The sequence below is a fragment of the Salvelinus sp. IW2-2015 genome, linkage group LG4q.1:29, assembly GCF_002910315.2.
Source record: "Salvelinus sp. IW2-2015 linkage group LG4q.1:29, ASM291031v2, whole genome shotgun sequence".
NCBI classification, from domain to species: Eukaryota; Metazoa; Chordata; class Actinopteri; order Salmoniformes; family Salmonidae; genus Salvelinus; species Salvelinus sp. IW2-2015.
Window position 1 is genome coordinate 14,408,285 of NC_036842.1, and position 20,316 is coordinate 14,428,600.

Sequence of the window (20,316 nt, forward strand, 5' to 3'; positions counted from 1 at the left end):
TGACGTGTATACAATCGAGCACACAGCCATGCAATCTCCATAGACAAACATTGGCAGTAGAATGGCCGTACTGAAGAGCTCTGTGAATTTCAATGTGGCACAGTCATAGGATGTCACCTTTCGAAAGAGTAAGTTTGTCAAATTTCTTCCTGCTAGAGCTGCTCCGGTCAACAGTAAGTGCTGTTCTTGTGATGTGGAAACATCTAGGAGCAACAACAGCTCAGCCGCAAAGTGGTAGGCCACACAATCTCACAGAATGGGACCGCTGAGTGCTGAAGTGTTTAAAAATCATCTGTCCTCGGTTGCAACACTTACTACAGAGTTCCAAACTGCCTCTGGATCAACATCAGCACAATAACTGTTTGTTGGGAGCTTCATAACATGGGTTTCCATGGCCGAGCAGCCGCACACAAGCCTAAGATCACCATGCGCAATACCAAGCGTCGGCTGGAGTGGTCATTGGACTCTGGAGCAGTGGAAACCACGTTCTGGAGTGATGAATCACGCTTCACCATCTGGCAGTCCGACGGACGAATCTGGGTTTGGTGGATGCCAATAGAGCGCTACCTGCCCGAATGCATAGTGCCAACTGTTAAATTTGGTGGAGGAGGAATAATGGTCTGGGACTGTTTTTCATGGTTCGGGCTAGGCCTCTTAGTTCCAGTGAAGGGAAATCTTAACGCTACAGCATACAATGATCTTCTGTTCTTCCAACTTTGTGGCAACAGTTTGGGGAAGGCCATTCCTGTTTCAGCATGATAATGCCCCCATACGCAAAGCAAGGTCCATACAGAAATGGTTTGTCGAGATCGGTGTGGAAGAACATTACTGGCCTGCACAGAGCCCTGACCTCAACCCCATCGAACACCTTTGGGATGAATTGTAATGCTGACTGCGAGCCAGGCCTAATCGTCCAACATCAGTGCCCGACTTCACTAATGCTCTTGTGGCTGAATGGAAGCAAGTCCCTGCAGCAATGTTCAAACATCTAATGGAAAGTCTTCCCAGAATAATGGAGGCTGTTACAGCAGCAAAGGGGAAACCAACTCCATATTAATGCCCATGATTTTGGAATGAGATGTTCGATAAGCAGGTGTCCACATACTTTTTCTCATGTAGTGTATGTTTACTATAGCTCCCTGAGGATTTCAAATGGGATTATTTTCACCATGAACTGATCTTGAGAAAACCTGCCAGAGACTACACATACATACAGTAGCCAAGAAAGTGGGTTGTGGTGTTTTAATTATACACCAAGTTCAACACATCCCACTATGTACAGATACAGAACAGATTTCGCTCTTTCAAACATGAAGTCAGCAGTCTCCCGGTGCTGAGGTGATTTGAGCATGATGGATATTGAGTGAGAGTGAGTATGTTACACTGCCAGGCCCAGGAAACTGCCTCCCCATGCAGGCTAATCAATGCACTCACAATTATGGGATTATTTGTTGACTCGTATTGAATGCAGTGTGTTTACGCAATCCTCAGAAATACAAAAGTACTAATGTTACCCAGCAGGCTCTCTAGCAGTCCTCAGATTTGATTCATCCCCTCCTCTTCTGACGTTCTCTTGTTCGGACACCCCCTGTTATGATATCTGGCAAGCAGAGTTTGGACTACTTAGCATACGTGTGATAAATGAGCTCTCTAAAGCAGGTCTTCCCAAACTGGGGTACGCGCAATGCCGTCGGGGTATTTCCAAATAAAAAATATTGGCCTTTCACATTTTCAAACAGTACATTTTTATATTTTCCAACGTGGCTGTACATTTGAGTGAGTTTTTTTTTTCTTCTCTCGCCTGAGTAGCCTCGTTTCACTGCCATAAATAAAATTGAACCATCTAGTGTTCAGCGAAATAACAAACAAATGTCAAATACAGGTAGCCTAGTCAAATAATTAACATCCAATCACATTAACCGTTACACTCTTGTGGGAATTCCACTAACAGTCCGTATGTAGCCAAACGTAGCTGCTGCTCATTCCGTTTGCTCAAATTGATAAATGGTTAAAATAAAATAAGGCCCACGTATGTGTCTATATGGACCAGCTCTACTGGTAGTACTGCTACTACCAGCAGTACTACATCTGCACCTGTCGACGACACAAGTTGTTCTGTTTCCACGAGCACATCCAATGCTAGCATCAGTAATTCTACATTTGTTGTTAGCCCAGCTAGCATGGACACTGACAGTTGTGAATCTGATGCAGCCGAAGAACTACTGCCCCCTTACCCGGGAAAGCACCAAATAACAGACAGGGACGTTGGACCATCAAAGGCGCAAATATGATGAGAACTACATTGATTTGGGGTTCACTTATATTGGGAGTAGTACCTTTCCTCAGCCATAGTGTGTTATATGTACAAAAGTACTATCTCACAACTCAATGAAACTCTCTTGCGCAGACATTTAGAAACAAAACATGCCAATTCGAAAAATAAGCCACATTCGTTTTTTGAGTGAGAATTAAGACGACTTTTGAGTAGTAAGACGTATTAAAGCAACAGATACCATTAATAAGAAGGGGCTAGAAGCATCTTATATGGTGAGCTACTGAGTGGCTAGGACAGGCAAGCCCCATACTATTGTGGAGGACTTAATTATTCCTGTTGCTGCAGATATGGCTGGGGGGAAAAGGCCCATGCCTTCATCAAACACTGGTTCATGACGCATCAGTGACATGGCAGGAGATGTTTTGAAACAATTACTGCTTTGCATACAAGCCAGTGAATTCTATGTGTTACAGCTGGATGAGTCAACAGACGTGGCGGGCCTGACACAGCTCCTGGTATATGTCCTTTATGTTTATGGGGGGTCAATTAAGGAAGATATCCTCTTCTGCAAACCACTGGAAACCAGGAAAACGGGAGAGGATATTTTTAAAGTACTGGACAGCTTTGTGACATCAAATTAACTTTGGTGGTCAAGATGTGTTGGCTTTTGCGCCATCAGTACAGATACCATGACAGGGAGACACAGTGGAGTGGTAACGCGCATGCAAGCAGTTGCTCCCGACACCACTTGGGTTCACTGCAGCATCCACAGAGAGGCTCTTGCTGCCAAAGGAATGCCTGACAGTTTGAAAGACATTTTGGACAGTACAGTGAAAATGGTTAACTTTGTTCAAGCAAGGCCCCTGAATTATTGTGTATTTTCTGCACTATGCAATGAAATGTGCAGCAACCATGTAACGCTTTTACAACATAGAGAAGTGTGCTGTTTATCAAGGGGCAAAGTATTGACACTTAAAAAAACAAACATTTTTACTGACCATAATCTTCACTTGTCTGACCACTTCCATGATGATGAGTTTCTCACACGACTGGGTGATAAAAAAAAATAATAATAATCTGAATCTAGGATTACAGGGACTCTCCGCAACTATATTCAATGTGCGGGACAGAATTGAGGCTATGATTAAGAAGTTGGAGCTCTTCTCTGTCTGCATTAACAAGGACAACACACAGGTCTTTCCATCATTGTATGATTTTTTGTGTGCATATGAACTCAAGCTTACGGACAATATAAAATGTGATATAGCGGAGCACCTGAGTGAGTTGGGTACGCAATTACGCAGGTACTTTCCCGAAACGGATGACACAAACTGGATTCGTTATCCCTTTCATGCCATGTCTCCAGTCCACTTACCGATATCTGAACAAGAGAGCCTCATCAAATTGCAACAAGCGGTTCTGTGAAAATTGAATTTCTGGATTGGGCTGCGTTCAGAGTTTTCTGCATTGGCAAATCACGCTGTTAAGACACTGATGTCCTTTGCAACCACGTACCTATGTAAGAGTGGATTCTCGGCCCTCACTAGCATGAAAACTAAATACAGGCACAGACTGTGTGGAAAATTATTTAAGACTGAGACTCTCTCTAATACAACCCAACATTGCAGTTATGTCCATCCTTTCAAGCACACCCTTCTCATTAACCTGTTCTTCTGAATTTTTGATGAACAAATAAGGTTTTATATGTAAGATGGTTAAATAAAGAGCAAAATTATTATTATTTGTGCCCTGGTCCTATAAGAGCTCTTTGTCACAAACTGCCTCGTGAGAAGTGACACTCATTCTTATGTTTAATACATGTATTGTGTGTGTGTGCGTGGCAGGCTTACAATGATGGCAAAAAACATACTCCGCTGACACTGGTGCTAGAGGGGGTACGCAGCTGGAGGTTGAATGTTTGAAGGGGTACGGGACTATAAAACGTTTGGGAACCACTGCTCTAAAGAATACTCCTATCTTTCCTGAAGCTACTGTTTATTTGATTCCTTAAAGGGTCTAGTGAAAGCCCAAAGAGCACTGGACTCCATATCCTGTTTTCAAGCTCCATATTAGTGCGTAAAGCTTTAATCTAAATATATTTCGGTGGGCGACGCTACTGGAAATCAAATGGTTTGATATTCATGTGATCTCATAACCCTGGGCTACCCAGAGATTTCACCCATCATGGCCAATTATCCAACCCAATTATTACCTTCTGTCCTCCAACTCCCTCCTCTCAACCTGCTCATCAGGGTTGAGGGCCTTCGCATCCACCACACACCTGCAGATAATTAACTTAATTGAAGTTTTAATGTGTTCGACCTGAACTGCTCCCTCGCCAAGTTTTCAGCGTGAACAGCATGGTAGACAGAATCAGGTAGACATATAGTGCACATTCAGACTCATCACCTTTCTGGAGTGTAGTAAAATGGCTGCTAGGCTTATATTTTCCTATTACCGTGGTTGTTTATTTCAGGACAGTTTCTAAGAAGCGATACTATAAAACCATCTAGCAGCCATTTTACGACAGCGCATGCACTTGACATACTTGATAATAGTAGCTTCAGAGAAACTGCATAATAAGCACACCAAGACTTTCTGGAACATGTATGACGCATGTTGAACTTAATGTGTTCAGACACACTACACATGAATCCGTTAGGGCACACACCATATATAATCTACTACAGAACACTTCAAATAATTATGGTACACGCCATTATAGCGCATGCAGTGGGTCACACTTTGTGCTAGGGCTGGGCAGTATCCAGATTTTCATATCGTCCTACCGTCCTTCTCTCATCCTGGGATTTATGTTATTACTGGCTTAGTACACAATGGGGCACCAAAAACAACCCACAAAATCCCATTGGGTGTCTATTACCAAATTTGCAGAAGTAATAGTGAATTTCCATGGAGACTGCTAGCTAAATATTCTAACGAGCGCAAACGAAAATAAGTGAATTGCAAAGGTCAAAGTTTTATACATATAGGTAGGAGCTACCGAATTTAGAGTTTGGACATTTACAAGCTAATGTGAATGAGATTTATTGTGCAAATGAACAAAGTTGACGCATGCTTGTCTTTTTAGGAAGAACAGTACTGGCCCCGGAGCAGTGTACATGCTCTGCTTGGAGAAGAGGGACAAGAACAGAGAGGAGAAAAAATGCAAGGAAATCATAGCAGTGGCAGCTGTACAGACTTCTCAAACACAGCAGAAAGCGAACACTATATGATGCCCCATCTCCTCATTAATTCAGCCACTTACTTAGTTAACTAGCAAGTTAAACTTAGGGGAAGCGTTAATGCAAAATTATGATATTTGTTTTTCACAATGAAAAAAAGATAAAGGAATGGATCGAAATTTACAGAATTAGTACCTGGAGTAAAATTGGAGGGTGAAGGGTCATGCTTTTTCAATTTCAGTCAAGAAGAGGGTTTAGTTTTTTTTTTTGTTAAAAAAAAAATCTAGTCCATGGGAGGGTCATGTAATCAAGCAATTACATTTTTAGAATGAGCTTTGTTTTAATTACTATCTTGGGTATAGCGGAGGGTCTCTTGTTTTTTTCTCTCTAACTTTTAGGGAGGGTTTAGGTCATATATATTTTGGTCAAGGGAGGGCCGTTTTCATTTCAGAGATGTCCAATTTTCTCCATGTAACCCTTATTATAGCGTTCAATCCTTAAGATATCTTGCTGCATTTTGTAAACACAGATCTAAAATGCTTCTTATTGAAATTTTTGCTAGGCATCAGACACATTTTGTGCTTCAGTTGCCTACTTTCTGTTGTGTAGCCTACTTTTCTCTGGTGAAATGCAAGATTAACTTTAAGCAGAACATTAGGAAATGTAGCTGGCTACATTATTTCTATGATAAACATTAGAAATATGATGGCCATGTGTCGTTTTTGCAAAAAATACCTTGCTTTTTCATTGTAAGCTAATTTACTTGTGTGGGCTGCCAACCAAATAGCGTTGCACTTCTGTTGTCATTTGATGAAAATTAAGCTATTTTCTGCCGAATGTGTTGCACTAATGTATTTTCTGTGAAGGAAAACTGTAGCTGCATGCCACTAATCACTCTATTGAAGCAAAAACAACAGCCTTTCAATATAAAACGCAACCCATGTCAATACACTGCTGGACTCACCTGCTCCCGCTTTCTCCTGTTGTGCTATTTTCAAACAAACACATGACTGGCTCAGCTGTTATGGGGAACTTTGGTAAGTTTCATGTGAAATGAAGACCGTGATCTGCTTTACTTCCTATCGTATTGCACAAGTTGACTGCAGGTATTTACTTAAAGAAGCTACAAATATAAAAATGTATTGAACAAAAAAAAAGTCTCAAATTTCTGATGGTATTGAAAAAAAACATCCTGAGGCTATTTCCAAATACCTCAGTATACGGTATCCCGCCCAAGCTAACTTTGTACTGCTTTCCAGTACCTTCTACTTGACTTTACTACAGATGCCAGTTTGTATCAGATCTCTCCCCATTTAACCGTGACCTTTCCCTCCCACAGGACAATGTGAACCTGCTTCTGACTGAAGAGGAGATGTACAGCCTAATGGAAACATTCAAGCAGTGCAAGATCATCCCTGGTCAGTCATACTGCTGCAGCTCTAGAGAACAATACATTTCATAGCTGACAGATCTCCATAAGCCGGGACAAGTATGCTTTATTTGGTACAGCACAGTTGACAGATTAATAGATCAGTACATGCATACAGGGCTGTTCTCATACAGCTCTTCAAGTATCTCTGAACCAACCCTCTGAGCGCATTTAGTTACTGAGTACAGAAAGGTGCCAAAAGCTCTGTTTTTGTAATGGCACATGCTCATAATAACTAAAAAATGTCTATATAGGAATTATTGGTAACTACCTGTTAATGTATATATTTGGTAGCAATTGTCTGTTTACAGGTAGCTATAAAACTGCACATGATTACAGCCTTGTTTCCTACTGTGAAGGGAAATCAACAAGAGGCATTTCACCTTTGTAAAATTAATAATAATCATAAACTATTTGTATTTTGGATCACTGCTTGTGGAGATTAATTTTGGTTCAATTGCTCTTGCTGTGTAGAGTCGTGCCTGGTGTCAGATGAGCTGCTGCAGTACCGCCACTTTGTGTCCAAGCAACTGTTTGAGAAGGACCTGTCTGATGAGCAGGAAGAGGAGGTACTGGCTCAGTTCGCTGCCCTGGACCCAGAGAAGAGGGGCCAGATTGAGTGGTCTGACTTCCTATACCATGAGTCCCTGGGAGTGCTCAGGAAGTTCCGCACCGAGGTACCAAAACCCATCAAACACACACTCACATACTCCGGATTCCCTTGTTCCAGTGTTAATTTCGTCAACAAAAATAGTGACTCAAATATAAGTCAAACACCTATTTTTCAGTGGCAATTGACAAGACCATAACTGTCTAAATAGACCCAGAAACTATAACTAAACAAACATTATTTTAATTTCAGATGTCTAAAACGAGACGAGACAAAATTATATCTAACTTCTAAGTGGACTGGATGAGTTTTTGGAGAGTGAGAGCTTTTCAGTGATAAGCACAATTAATATTAGAAGCGCAGTGCAGTTCTGTTCAGCAATGGGATGTACATGCCACACCTGGCACACAGCCTGCATCAGCCGGTGAGCTGCAGGGGAGAAAGCGATGTGTGGGCATACAGGCTCTGGCTCCGCTCCAGGGAGTGTGGGCATACAGGCTCTGGCTCCGCTCCAGGGAGTGTGGGCAGACAGGTTCCGCTCCAGGGAGTGTGGGCAGACAGGCTCCGCTCCAGGGAGTGTGGGCAGACAGGCTCCGCTCCGGCTCCGCTCCAGGGAGTGTGGGCAGACAGGCTCCGCTCCAGGGAGTGTGGGCAGACAGGCTCTGCTCCAGGGAGTGTGGGCATACAGGCCCTGCTCCGGCTCCGCTCCAGGGAGTGTGGGCAGACAGGCTCCGCTCCAGGGAGTGTGGGGAGACAGGCTCTGCTCCAGGGAGTGTGGGCATACAGGCTCCGCTCCGGCTCCGCTCCAGGGAGTGTGGGCAGACAGGCTCCGCTCTGGCTCCGCTCCAGAGAGTGTGGGCAGACAGGCTCCGCTCCGGCTCCGCTCCAGAGAGTGTGGGCAGACAGGCTCCGCTCCAGCTCCGCCGCACTCTCTTGCTTCCTTGTAGCTAACCAGTCACCACCAGCCTTCTAATTAGCTACCCTTTGTCTGGTTAAGAAACACAAGCTGCTTTACGAAATTAAAAACAATAACCGCATTGTTTAATAGCAAAACAACAGTCTAGCTATGCCTTTATCTCCCTTGAGTGTAGAAAAGTAGAATGTCTTTGAAGTTGTAGTCTCACTCAACCTTCCCACATTCCCCACTGCATTTCATTTACATTCATAGAGCATATAGTAGACCATTCTAAACCGGACCGCTAACTGAACAAGGTGTAGCCTAAAATGGTTATGTTACCTCATTAGCTAGCTATAGCTAACATGGGGCGTGTTCAGCACGATGGAACATTTTGGAACATTCAGATATAGAAATATGATCTGTAAAACAAACATGCCTCGCTGACGTGTTGCATAGGAACAACGTCGTCTCTATTCATGGAATTTCTACCAGCAACATTCAACAACATTTTGCAACTGGTAACATTACCAGAAATATTTGGTGGCACAGAAGAAAAGGGATTGCAAACAATTTATTGACCAATTTCCTTTTTCCACTACACTGACTTGGTAAATATTGTTATTTTGAGTTAATGTGGACCCAGTGACTCAGACTTGAGCAATTGGACCAGGACTTGAGCACTGGGACTCAGACTTCAGCCATAGGGACTTGTGACTCGACCATTGGTGAATCGGACTTTGTCTGGGACTCGAGTACAGGGGACTTGGGACTCCCGATTTGGACATGCGGTTTAGTGACTCAACTACATCACTGGGCGAAACCCCAATTGTGGCCGATTCATCTGTGGAACATTGACAACAATGGCAATGATGCAAGGTGCAACCCATACTACTTTGCCAATACTTTGCTGCACCATCTGGTGATTGTGCTTCTCTCTGTCTCTCTCTGTTTTTTTTAATGTAATGAGTAATATCTATGTAGGCTGAATTAGGAATTTACATGGCCAGCTAATTCTTATAAACTCAGCAAAATAAGAAACTTCCTCTCATTGCCAACTGCTTTCATTTTCAGCAAACTTAACATTGTGTTATTGACTGTACGCTTGTTTATTCCATGTGTAACTCTGTGTTGTTGTTTCTGTCGCACTGCTTTGCTTTATCTCGGCCAGGTTCTCAACTAATTTACCTGGTTAAATAAAGGTGGAAAAAATAACATGAACATAACAAGATTCAACAACTGAGACATAAACTGAACAGGTTCCACAGACATGTGACTAACAGAAGTGGAATAATGTGTCCCTGAACAAAGGTGGGGTCAAAAGTAACAGTCAGTATCTGGTGTGGCCACCAGCTGCATTAAGAACTGCAGTGCATCTCCTCCTCATGGACTGCACAATGATTTGCCAGTTCTTGCTGTGAGATGTTACCCCACTCTTCCACCAAGGCACCTGCAAGTTCCCGGACATTTCTGGGGGGAATGGCCCTAGCCCTCACCCTCCGATCCAACAGGTCCCAGACGTGCTTAATGGCCATGGCAGAACACTGACATTCCTTCCATTGCAAGAAATCACGCACAGAACGAGCAGTATGGCTGGTGGCATTGTCATGCTGGACGGTCATGTCAGGATGAGCCTGCAGGAAGGGTACCACATGAGGGAGGAGGATGTCTTCCCTGTAACGCACAGCGTTGAAATTGCGTGCAATGACAACAAGCTCAGTCCGATGATGCTGTGACACACTGCCCCAGACCATGACGATCCCGCTCCGGAGTACAGGTCTCAGTGTAACGCTCATTCCTTCGACGATAAACGCAAATTCAACCATCACCCCTGGTGAGACAAAACTGTGACTCGTCAGTGAAGAGCACTTTTTGCCAGTCCTGTCTGGTCCAGCGACGGTGGATTTTTGCCCATAGGTGACGTTGTTGCGGGTGATGTTTGGTGAGGCCTACAAGCCCTCAGCACTGATGGAGGGATTGTGCGTTCCTGGTGTAACTCGGGCAGTTGTTGCCATCTTGTACCTGTCTCACAAGTGTGATTTAAGGATGTACCGATCCTGTGCAGGTGTTGTTACACGTAGTCTGCCACTGCGAAGATGATCAGCTGTCCGTCCTGTCTCCCTGTAGCGCTGTCTTAGGCATCTCACAGTACGAACATTGCAATTTTTTCCCCTGGCCACATCTGCAGTCCTCATGCCTCCTTGCAGCATGCCTAAGTCACCTCCACGCAGATGAGCAGGGACCCTGGTCATCTTTCTTTTGGTGTTTTTCAGTTGGTAGAAAGGCCTCTTCAGTGTCCGAAGTTTTCATAACTGTAACCTTAATTGCCTACCGTCTGTAAGCTGTTAGTGTCTTAATGACCATTCCACAGGTGCATGTTCATTAATTGTTTATGATTCATTGAACAAGCATGGGAAACAGTGTTTAAACCCTTTACAAAGAAGATCTGTGAAGTTATTTGGATTTTTACGAATTATCTTTTGAAAGAGAGGGTCCTGAAAAAAGGACGTTTCTTTTTTTGCTGAGTTTATATTTGTCATATTTCTGCTGTTGGGAAGAATAGGATGTTATGCATTAAAATATGTTGGTAGGACAAGGCTATGTATGTTTGTGCACATGGTCACTGATTATGTTAACTATAGGTTAATGAGGCAATAAAAATGTGATTTAAAATGAAAGGGCATTTATTTGACTAAAATGGCCCACTGTTTTCATCATTTTGACAATTAAACAAAATCATTAATCAAATGACAAATGTGACTAAGACTTAATGATATGTTAGTCAAAATGAGACTGGACTAAATCTAAAAAAAGAGAGCCAAAATTAACACTGCCTTGTTCCCAGAACTCGTTGGTGCGTCTGTTGAGCGCTAAGGAGAGAGACCACGTGCGGTCAGTGTTCGTGGGTTTGGACCTGGATAAAGATGGTGTGGTCACGGGAGCAGAGACCCGCTGGGCCCAGCAGTCCTGGTTTCAGAAGTTCAGCAAGGAGTCCCAGTCCTGCAACGTGAGGTGAGCGTAACGCTGGTGAGACTGAGCTCAGGACCATCCATCTACAGGAGATGAGGTTGAAAAGTTAATTCAATGTCTGTCACAGACTCGCAGTCAGGCGCTCCAACTCAATGTGACCCATTTCTCCTCTTCTATCCGCCTCATACTCTACAACAGGGAACATCAACTAAATTCAGCTGCGGGATGATATTTTCATAATTACAAATATTTTGTAGACTGCAAATTGATTGCAAGAAGCCCAAACGGATATCATTTTGTACTAAAACATAGTACTTTTAAACCTTGCTTAAATTTGTATACAATCACATACAGTATATCTCTATTATGTGTGGGAATACTTGGGAACAGATTTCCAAAGATCCCTTGGAGCTGATTTTACTGGTGTTCAGTCTTTTATGTCCAACAATAAAAATAAAAAAATCTATGAAATCGCAGGCCGCCAGTTGGGGAACCCTGCTCTACAAACGAAGAACTAATATTAGTTTTTTTTTATGGTGTGAGATGCAGCAAATTGACTGTGCCTGTGAGAGCTGTGAACTAAAGCTGACTGCTGGGGTTTCATCTGAATTTTCTCACATTGCTGTAGATGCCTCAACTTTTAATCATATTTCAGTGCCAACAGCACAGTCTGCATTGCTGACAAATGTCCATCCTGTCTTTGAAGAACACTCAGTGGGGTCCATTTTTGTTGCTGGCTGTGGTTGCCATTTCACTTTGCAAGAATGTTCAAGCCACAATAAACTCCACTGGTTCAGTTTTGGTTAGATGCAACAGGTTGTCAGTTGCTATTGACTGGGGTAACAGAGGTACAGGTGCTTGTTGTGATGTTACCCTTGTACTGCTGGTGATAGGCCCTGGCTCTTCTCCATCTCAGTGGTCGGGCCTGCTGCAGGCTCATCAGTGAGCTTGGGATCGCTCTCGACATGGTCCTCTTTTTATTTTTTTGTGCTCTTGGCAGTGCCCAGCCATTTTTGGATGTCCATGCTGATAAACGCTTAGCCAACCACCTATAATTATTCAGCTTGTCGCTACCAAAACATAACAAAGCTAGTATCTACTAGCTAGGTTATTATTAGCTGTCTGCAAAAGTGAACAACCCCCCCCCCCCCCCCCCCTGTGAGGAAAGAAACCCCACCCTGGGATCCGATGAGCTTCCTTAACAAGGTAAAGATGGTCCCTTATGACATAACCATGCCCGGCTTTGCTACTTCGTAGAGTTGGCCCTGTTCAGGGCTGCTCTGAGCTGTATGAAATAATTTACATAAGATAGCTTTATTTCTATAACTCACCTCTCTTCATCTCAGTGTTGGTCTCACTGTGATCTAGACCTTCTCTCTGATACCAATTAATTCACAATAAGTGTGTGCATGCACTAACTTGTTACCCTCCTTCATTGTTATATGTCATGTAATGCCATTCCATCCTTCACAGACTCTTTGGATTGTGTTCTCCTGTGAATTGTGGGTAAGTGACACAGCACGGCATGGGTTATACATATTTTTCTTCAATTCGGCACATCCAAGCCCTCAATCCACAAGTAATCTCACACAACCTATTCCCTGTTGACATTCCACCCATCATTTCACTCCCCCACCCACCAAGGTAGGATAAAGTCCACCTGAGGAATAAGGAAATCACAGATATAAAGTTGAAAGAACAAATTGAGATGTCTAGCCTGTACTCCAAGAGTCCTTCCTATGATGATTCCCTGTTGGTTTGATAAGATCGATCCAGTCCTCTCATTAGAAAGATCAAAAGATAGGCTTTCGTTTTTCTGTGAGAAGCTCTAGGAGGCTTCACTCATCAGCTTTGAGGACACAGGGAGCTAAGTTGACGTGAGAGGGTCTACGCCCAGAACTGAGAATGCATTCTAATTCACCTCTTAGGTCAGAAGCTGCTGTTTTTTTTATTTCTTTTTTACAGCTTTTGCATAGAGCTTACTTATAGTATATGATATACATCATTTTAAGCCGGAGAATGTATAATGTAAACATAATATTAAGCCAGAGAGTGTGAGAAGATTGAGGATGTAACAGATAGTGTTCACAAAGCAGACCTTGAACCTTTCTCTGTCTTTAATAAATCATGAGTTTGGCTGTGGCCTGGAAGAGCGCCGTTTGGTCTCAATAACCCACTGAGACATTTTCAGTGGGAATGTGGTTTTGCACTATATTTGCACCTGACCTCTTCACAGCTGAAACAAAACACTTTTTGAAAGAAAAAGGTGTCTTGTCCTTGGCAGACATGTTGGAAACTCAATGCCACCAATTGTAGTGTATAGTGATACAATATTTCTGTCGTGTGTTTCCTGAGGCAGTATTAGCCACGTTGGCCCCATATCTGAGAGCAGTCCAGCCAGCTCCAGCAGTGAGAGAAGCAGTCAGAAAGATGACAACAGGTATGTACTAAATATAATATTTAGTGTGTTTGCAGTAAGCAAGCCTCAGTTTAGAGGAGTTGGCTCCCTAACCTCTCTGTTCCCCTCACCAGACCAGTGAGCTGGGAAGACTTCCTGAGGGAGAGTGCCATCTACATCCTGGCTGCACGGCCCAACAGCTTGGCCATGCACATCCGCCTACCACTATAGCCCAAGAGACCTCACCCTGCCTGGGAGAGCATATACCATGGCAGTATAGGGGACAAACCTGAGCCCAATAGAGGAATACTGCACCACTAAGAGACTGGACAGAACAAGCCATCAACAGATCTCCTGCTTCACACCACCGATCAACGACCCACTGACACCACCGATCAACGACCCACTGACACCACCGATCAACGACCCACTGACACCACCGATCAACGACCCACTGACACCACCGATCAACGACCCACTGAAAACAACCGATCAACGACCCACTGAAAACAACATTCAATGACCTACAAGTACTTACTGACAGTAAAATGACAACACAAGCAGACAGCCCACTTGTTATAGACAATCATGAAAACACTAAGGATAAAAAGGCAACAGCCCATTTTCACACACAAGCCAACAATTCAGTGGTGCTTTGAAAGCTCGGGGTATCCTGAGAGGCTCACTTTCCCCTAAATCAGTGCTTCCCAACTCCGGTTCTTGATTACCCCCAACGGCACACATTTATGTTGTTGCCCCGGACAAATTAAATGAGATGTTTTTGTCAAAGGCTTCATGATTAGTTGACAAGTAAAATCAGGTGTGTTTGTCTGGGGCCACAACACACATATGTACCTTTTGGTGTCCTTGAGGACCGGAGTTGGGGAAACGCTGCCCTAAATGATTACTTTATACATTCCATTTGTCATGTTACAGTCTAAGACACCTTTTGTGTGATCGATTTTGAATTGGATAAGAATTACATTGATAGGCTGTCTTATGCTATCACATAACCTGCTATTGGTTCAAGCATCTTATTTGGATCATCTTCTGTATTGTATCATAATTGTTGAAAGTAAAATAGTATCTGTCATTGAGGGAGATTTTGAAGCCCCTTCAAATCTTGGTTGATGAACGGATAGACTTCTGTGTTAAGACTGACAGTGCAACTGCTCCTGATCAGCACATGTACCAAACAGGAATGAAAGCTATGTGCATACATAATATTATATATCAAGACATATGCCATATAAGTATAATGACATATATTATTATGCATTTAAAAAGCTGTATTTATTCTACCCTCCATTTTTCCACTCACTTGTTTAAGATCCATTTATGTTATCTTTAAGCGAAGACTATGATGAAGGTTGTGAATTTGTTGTTGTATTGGACACTAATCCAGTAGCTGGCCTGTTCATTCATCCATAAGTATATTTGCTCCTGTAGTAGCCTTCTACAACCACTGCACATGACAAAGTGGAATAATCTGCTGCTGCCATTCTAATATTTTATTTGAACACAGAAATGTAGAATTGTACAGCTTTTGAGGGTTATTTCTTGGAATTGAAATCATGCATTTAAAAGGATCTCCGTAGGATGAGTAAGATTGGAGCCTACACATTCGGCCTTCATGATACTTGCAGTAGCATTGCGTCAGACTCGACTTGTACATTAACTGTGAAATGTATTGGCTTTATGGAGTGGCATTACAGTTTGGGTTAGTTAGGGGAACATGTTGATACATTTTCCCAGGTGCTACAGTATATCATGTTTATGCTCATGTAATGAAGGTCTAATGTCTGGTACTTGAATGCTAAGATGGTAAAGGCTGGGGAATATGTGACAGTGATGAAATAAATGCATGGCATTAACCCTCCTAATGTACTACGTGTTTCTTTGCTAAGTGTCCAATGCTCAGGGAACAAACGTTAGTGTCTTTACTAGATTACATTTGCTCTATCAAGATAAATGTAAACGTGTAAAACTGTAAATAAATGCCAAGAGTACTATATAGATAGTGACTAACCATTGTATCCTAAGCAGCTCACTGGAGTGTTGTTGAGTGGAGTGGCTCATTGAAACCCCTCAGATGTTCATGTGGCGCCAGTAAGCGTGAAAGGCACAGAGTGATCCACATTCTCCCTGGCTGGGTGGTTTTCTAAGAAGCCCTACCTTGCGGTGGTGGGCGTAAAATGGTTACTACGAGTGGCTACTGCCACCAACACCACTGAACACTATCCCCGGGAGTTTGTCAAGTTCTTCTGAAAAAGAAAAGATTGGATCCATCTCTAAATGGAGTTTTAAGCTTGGGGATATTTTCTTAGATGAGCGTTTATAACACGTTCATAACAGATTAAGTGATGATATTCTGTTTATTGGCAGCTCTGAAGAAACTCAACTAATCGATGTGAGAATGTTGTTCATTGACTACAGCTCACCATAGTGCCCTCCAAGCTCATCACTAAATTAAGGACCCTGAGATTAAATGGCTCCCTCTGCAACTGGATCCTGGACTTCCAGGCGGGCCGCCCCCCAAGTGGTAAGGGTAGGCAACAACACAACCACCATGCTGAACCTCAACACTGGGGCCCCTCAGGGGTGCATGCTTAGTCCCCTCTTGTACCCCCTGCTCACCAACGACTGCGTGGCCGCGCATGACTCCAACAACACCGTTAAGTTTGGCGACAACACAATGGTAGTAGGCCTGACCACCGACGACAATGAGACCTACAGGGAGAAGGTCAGAGACCCATCGACAGGGCTGTAGTGGAGCAGGTTGAGAGATTCAAGTTCATCTGTGTCCATATCACTAAGGGATTATCATGCTCCATACAGACCAACACAGTCGTGAAGAGGGCATTCTCCCCTCAGGAGAATGAAAAGATTCAGCATGGACCCTCAGATCCTCAAAAAGTTGTAAAGCTGCACCATTGAGAGCATCTTGACTGGCTACATTACCGCTTGGTATGGCAACTTGCATCACTGGGGGCGAGCTCGCTGCCATCCAGGACAGGACCTCTATACCAAGCGGTGTCAGAGCAAGGCCATAGTAATTGTCAGACTCCAGCCACCCAATTCATACTGTTCTCTCTGCTACCGCATGGCAAGTCTGGAACCAACAGGACCCTGAACAGCTTCTACCCCCCCCCAAGCCACAAGACTGCAAAATAGTTCACCCGGGTAACTATTTTGCACTAACTCTTTTTACTCATCACGCTGCTGTTATTGTTTATCTATCCTGATGGTTAGTCACTTTATCCCTACCTATATGTACATACAGTTGAAGTCGGAAGTTTACATACACTTAGGTTGAAGTCATTAAAACTAATTTTTCAACCACTCCACAAATGTATTGTTAACAAACTATAGTTTTGGCAAGTCGGTTTGGACATCTACTTTGTGCATAACACAAGTAATTTTTCCAAACAATTGTTTACAGACAGATTATTTTACTTATAATTCACTGTATCACAATTTCAGTGGGTCAGAAGTTTACATACACTAAGATGACTGTGCCGTTAAACAGCTTGGAAAATTCCAGAAAATGATGTCATGGCTTTAGAAGCTTCTGATAGGCTAATTGACATAATTTGAGTCAATTGGAGGTGTACCTGTGGATGTATTTCAAGGCCTACCTTCGAACTCAGTGCCTCTTTGCTTGACATCATGGGAAAATCAAAAGAAATCAGCCAAGACCTCAGAAAAAAATGTGTAGACCTCCACAAGTCTGGTTCATCCTTGGGAGCAATTTCCAAACGCCTGAAAGTACCACGTTAATCTGTACAAACAATAGTATGCAAGTATAAACACCATGGGACCACGCAGCCGTCATACTGCTCAGGAAGGAGACGCTTTCTGTCTCCTAGAGATGAACGTACTTTGGTGCGAAAAGTGCAAATCAATCCCAGAACAACAGCAAAGGACCTTGTGAAGATGCTGGWGGAAACAGGTACAAAMGTATCTATATCCACAGTAAAACGAGTCCTATATCGACATAACCTGAAAGGCCGCTCAGCAAGGAAGAAGCCACTGCTCCAAAACCGCCATAAAAAAGCCAGACTACAGTTTGCAACTGCACATGGGGACAAAGATCGTACTTTTTGGAGAAATGTTCTCTGGTCTGATGAAACAAAAATCGAACTGTTTGGTCATAATGACCATTGTTATGTTTGGAGGAAAAAGGGGGATGCTTCCCAACCGTGAAGTATGGGGGGGGCAGCATCATGTTGTGGGGGTGCTTTGCTACAGGAGGGATTGGTGCACTTCACAAAATAGATGGCATCATGAGGGAGGAAAATTATGTGGATATATTGTAGCAACATCTCAAGACATCAGTCAGGAAGTTAAAGCTTGGTCGCAAATGGGTCTTCCAAATGGACAATGACCCCAAGCATACTTCCAAAGTTGTGGCAAAATGGCTTAAGGACAACAAAGTCAAGGTATTGGAGTGGCCATCACAAAGCCCTGACCTCAATCCTATAGAAAATTTGTGGGCAGAACTGAAAAAGCATGTGCGAGCAAGGAGGCCTTCAACCTGACTCAGTTACACCAGCTCTGTCAGGAGGAATGGGCCAAAATTCACCCAACTTATTGTGGGAAGCTTGTGGAAGGCTACCCGAAATGTTTAACTTGGGTCAAACAATTTAAAGGCAATGCTACCAAGTACTAATTGAGTGTATGTAAACTTCTGACCCACTTGGGAATGTGATGAAAGAAATAAAAGCTGAAATAAATCACTCTGTCTACTATTATTCTGACATTTCACATTCTTAAAATAAGGTGGTGATCCTAACTGACCTCAGACGGAATTTTTACTAGGATTAAATGTCAGGAATTGTGAAAAACTGAGTTTAAATGTATTTGGCTAAGGTGTATGTAACGGCGTTCTAAATCTGCCTCCTCGGACGAGGAGGAGCATGGGTCGGACCAACACGCAGCGAGGTATGTAGACATAAATGAATTTATTTGAAATACAAAGACGAATACGAAAACACTTGGAAAATTACAAAATAAGAAAACGACGTAGACGAAACCTGAACATGAACTTACATAACTACACGCAGAACTCACGGACAGGAACAGACTACATATACTAACGACAACGAAACAGTCCCGTGTGGTGCGAACATACACTGACACGGAAGACAACCACCCACAACAAACAGTGTGAAAACACCTACCTTAATATGACTCTCAATCAGAGGAAATGACAACCACCTGCCTCTAATTGAGAGCCATATCAGGTCACCCTTTAAACCAACATAGAAACAGAAAACATAGACTGCCCACCCAAACTCACGTCCTGACCAGCTAACACATACAAAACTAACAGAAAACAGGTCAGGAACGTGACAGTGTACGTAAACTTCAGACTTCAACTGTGTCTACCTTAATTACCTCATACCTCTGCACATCGACTTGGTACTGGTACCCTGTGTATATAGCCACGTTATCGTTACTCATTATGCATTCCTCATGTTATTATTTTTCTATTATTTCTAAAAACAATATCTTGGCATTGTTGGGAAAGGCTGGTAAATAAGCATTTAAACTGTTTTTTACAAAGTGTGACAAATACAATTTCATTTGAAGTTGAATTTGATTTAGCCTTTGTCTCAAAAATAGCTCACAGCACTGCTATTCTTTACCACAGCAATGATCAACTCAGTGACAGCAGGGTCAGGGCCCATTCAAGCCAGAGTGTGTCTATGCAGAGTCTCTTGTGTGACTGAATGAAGGTCAGTGTAAATCAATGTAAAGGGTAACAAACGTCCCACTGAGCTCAGAGGAAGGACTGCTGACTGGCCTGGCCTCTAGGGGCATGCTGTGCCGTGTGATTGACAGACAGGGCACCACAGGGATGCTGGACCATCAGCACCATCCTGCTCCCAGCTAGAAAGTAATGCTCATTATTTGAATAAAAGGCATTCGGGTGAAGGAAGATTGGATTTTAAACATGGGGCCATGTTACTATAATATAATGATTATGTTTTTAGATAGCTTGGTAACAATTAGCCTCCTACTGTCTGTGAGCATCACAACCCAGCATCCCTTTGAACAGCACTTTGATCCGAGACCTCATTATGAGCCACAGCAAAGGGCACAGGCTCCCTGTGCGGTAGCAAGCAAAACTGGAGGGTATCCGTATGTTTGTGAGGATGCCTCATGTATATGTGTACCTGACCTATGCATGAGAGAGAGAGAGAGAGAGAGAGAGAGAGTGTACGTGTCTATGTCTTGAAAAGTGCGTTTATTTTTTTTATTTCACCTTTATTTAACCAGGTAGGCCAGTTGAGAACAAGTTCTCATTTACAACTGCGACCTGGCCAAGATAAAGCAAAGCAGTGGGACAAAAACAACAACACAGAGTTACCCATAAACAAAGGTACAGTCAATAACACAAAAGAAAAGAAAAATCTATGTACAGTGTGTGCAAATGTAGAAGAGTGGGGAGGTAGGCAATAAATAGGCCCTAGAGGTGAAAATAAATACAATTTAGCATTAATACTGGATGTGCAGATGATGATGTGCAAGTAGAGACACTGGGGTGC

At 43.0% G+C, this 20,316-nt stretch overlaps 1 protein-coding gene across 2 annotated transcripts in view; it reads left to right on the forward strand.

Annotated features, from left to right (window-relative positions):
* The window catches only part of phf24 (PHD finger protein 24), a 28,350-nt gene extending 12,703 nt beyond the window's left edge, over positions 1-15,647 (forward strand). Inside the window, exons 4-9 of one of the 2 annotated variants that reach the window (XM_023983886.2) lie at positions 6,800-6,878; positions 7,364-7,566; positions 11,240-11,406; positions 12,838-12,870; positions 13,724-13,804; positions 13,897-15,647. In XM_023983886.2, coding sequence (XP_023839654.1) covers positions 6,800-6,878; positions 7,364-7,566; positions 11,240-11,406; positions 12,838-12,870; positions 13,724-13,804; positions 13,897-13,993 — 660 coding nt within the window. In that variant the 3' untranslated portion in view covers positions 13,994-15,647. The remainder of the gene's footprint in view (positions 1-6,799; positions 6,879-7,363; positions 7,567-11,239; positions 11,407-12,837; positions 12,871-13,723; positions 13,805-13,896) is intronic. The other variant, XM_023983887.1, reaches the window with a different exon arrangement.
* Positions 15,648-20,316: the final 4,669 nt, after the last annotated feature.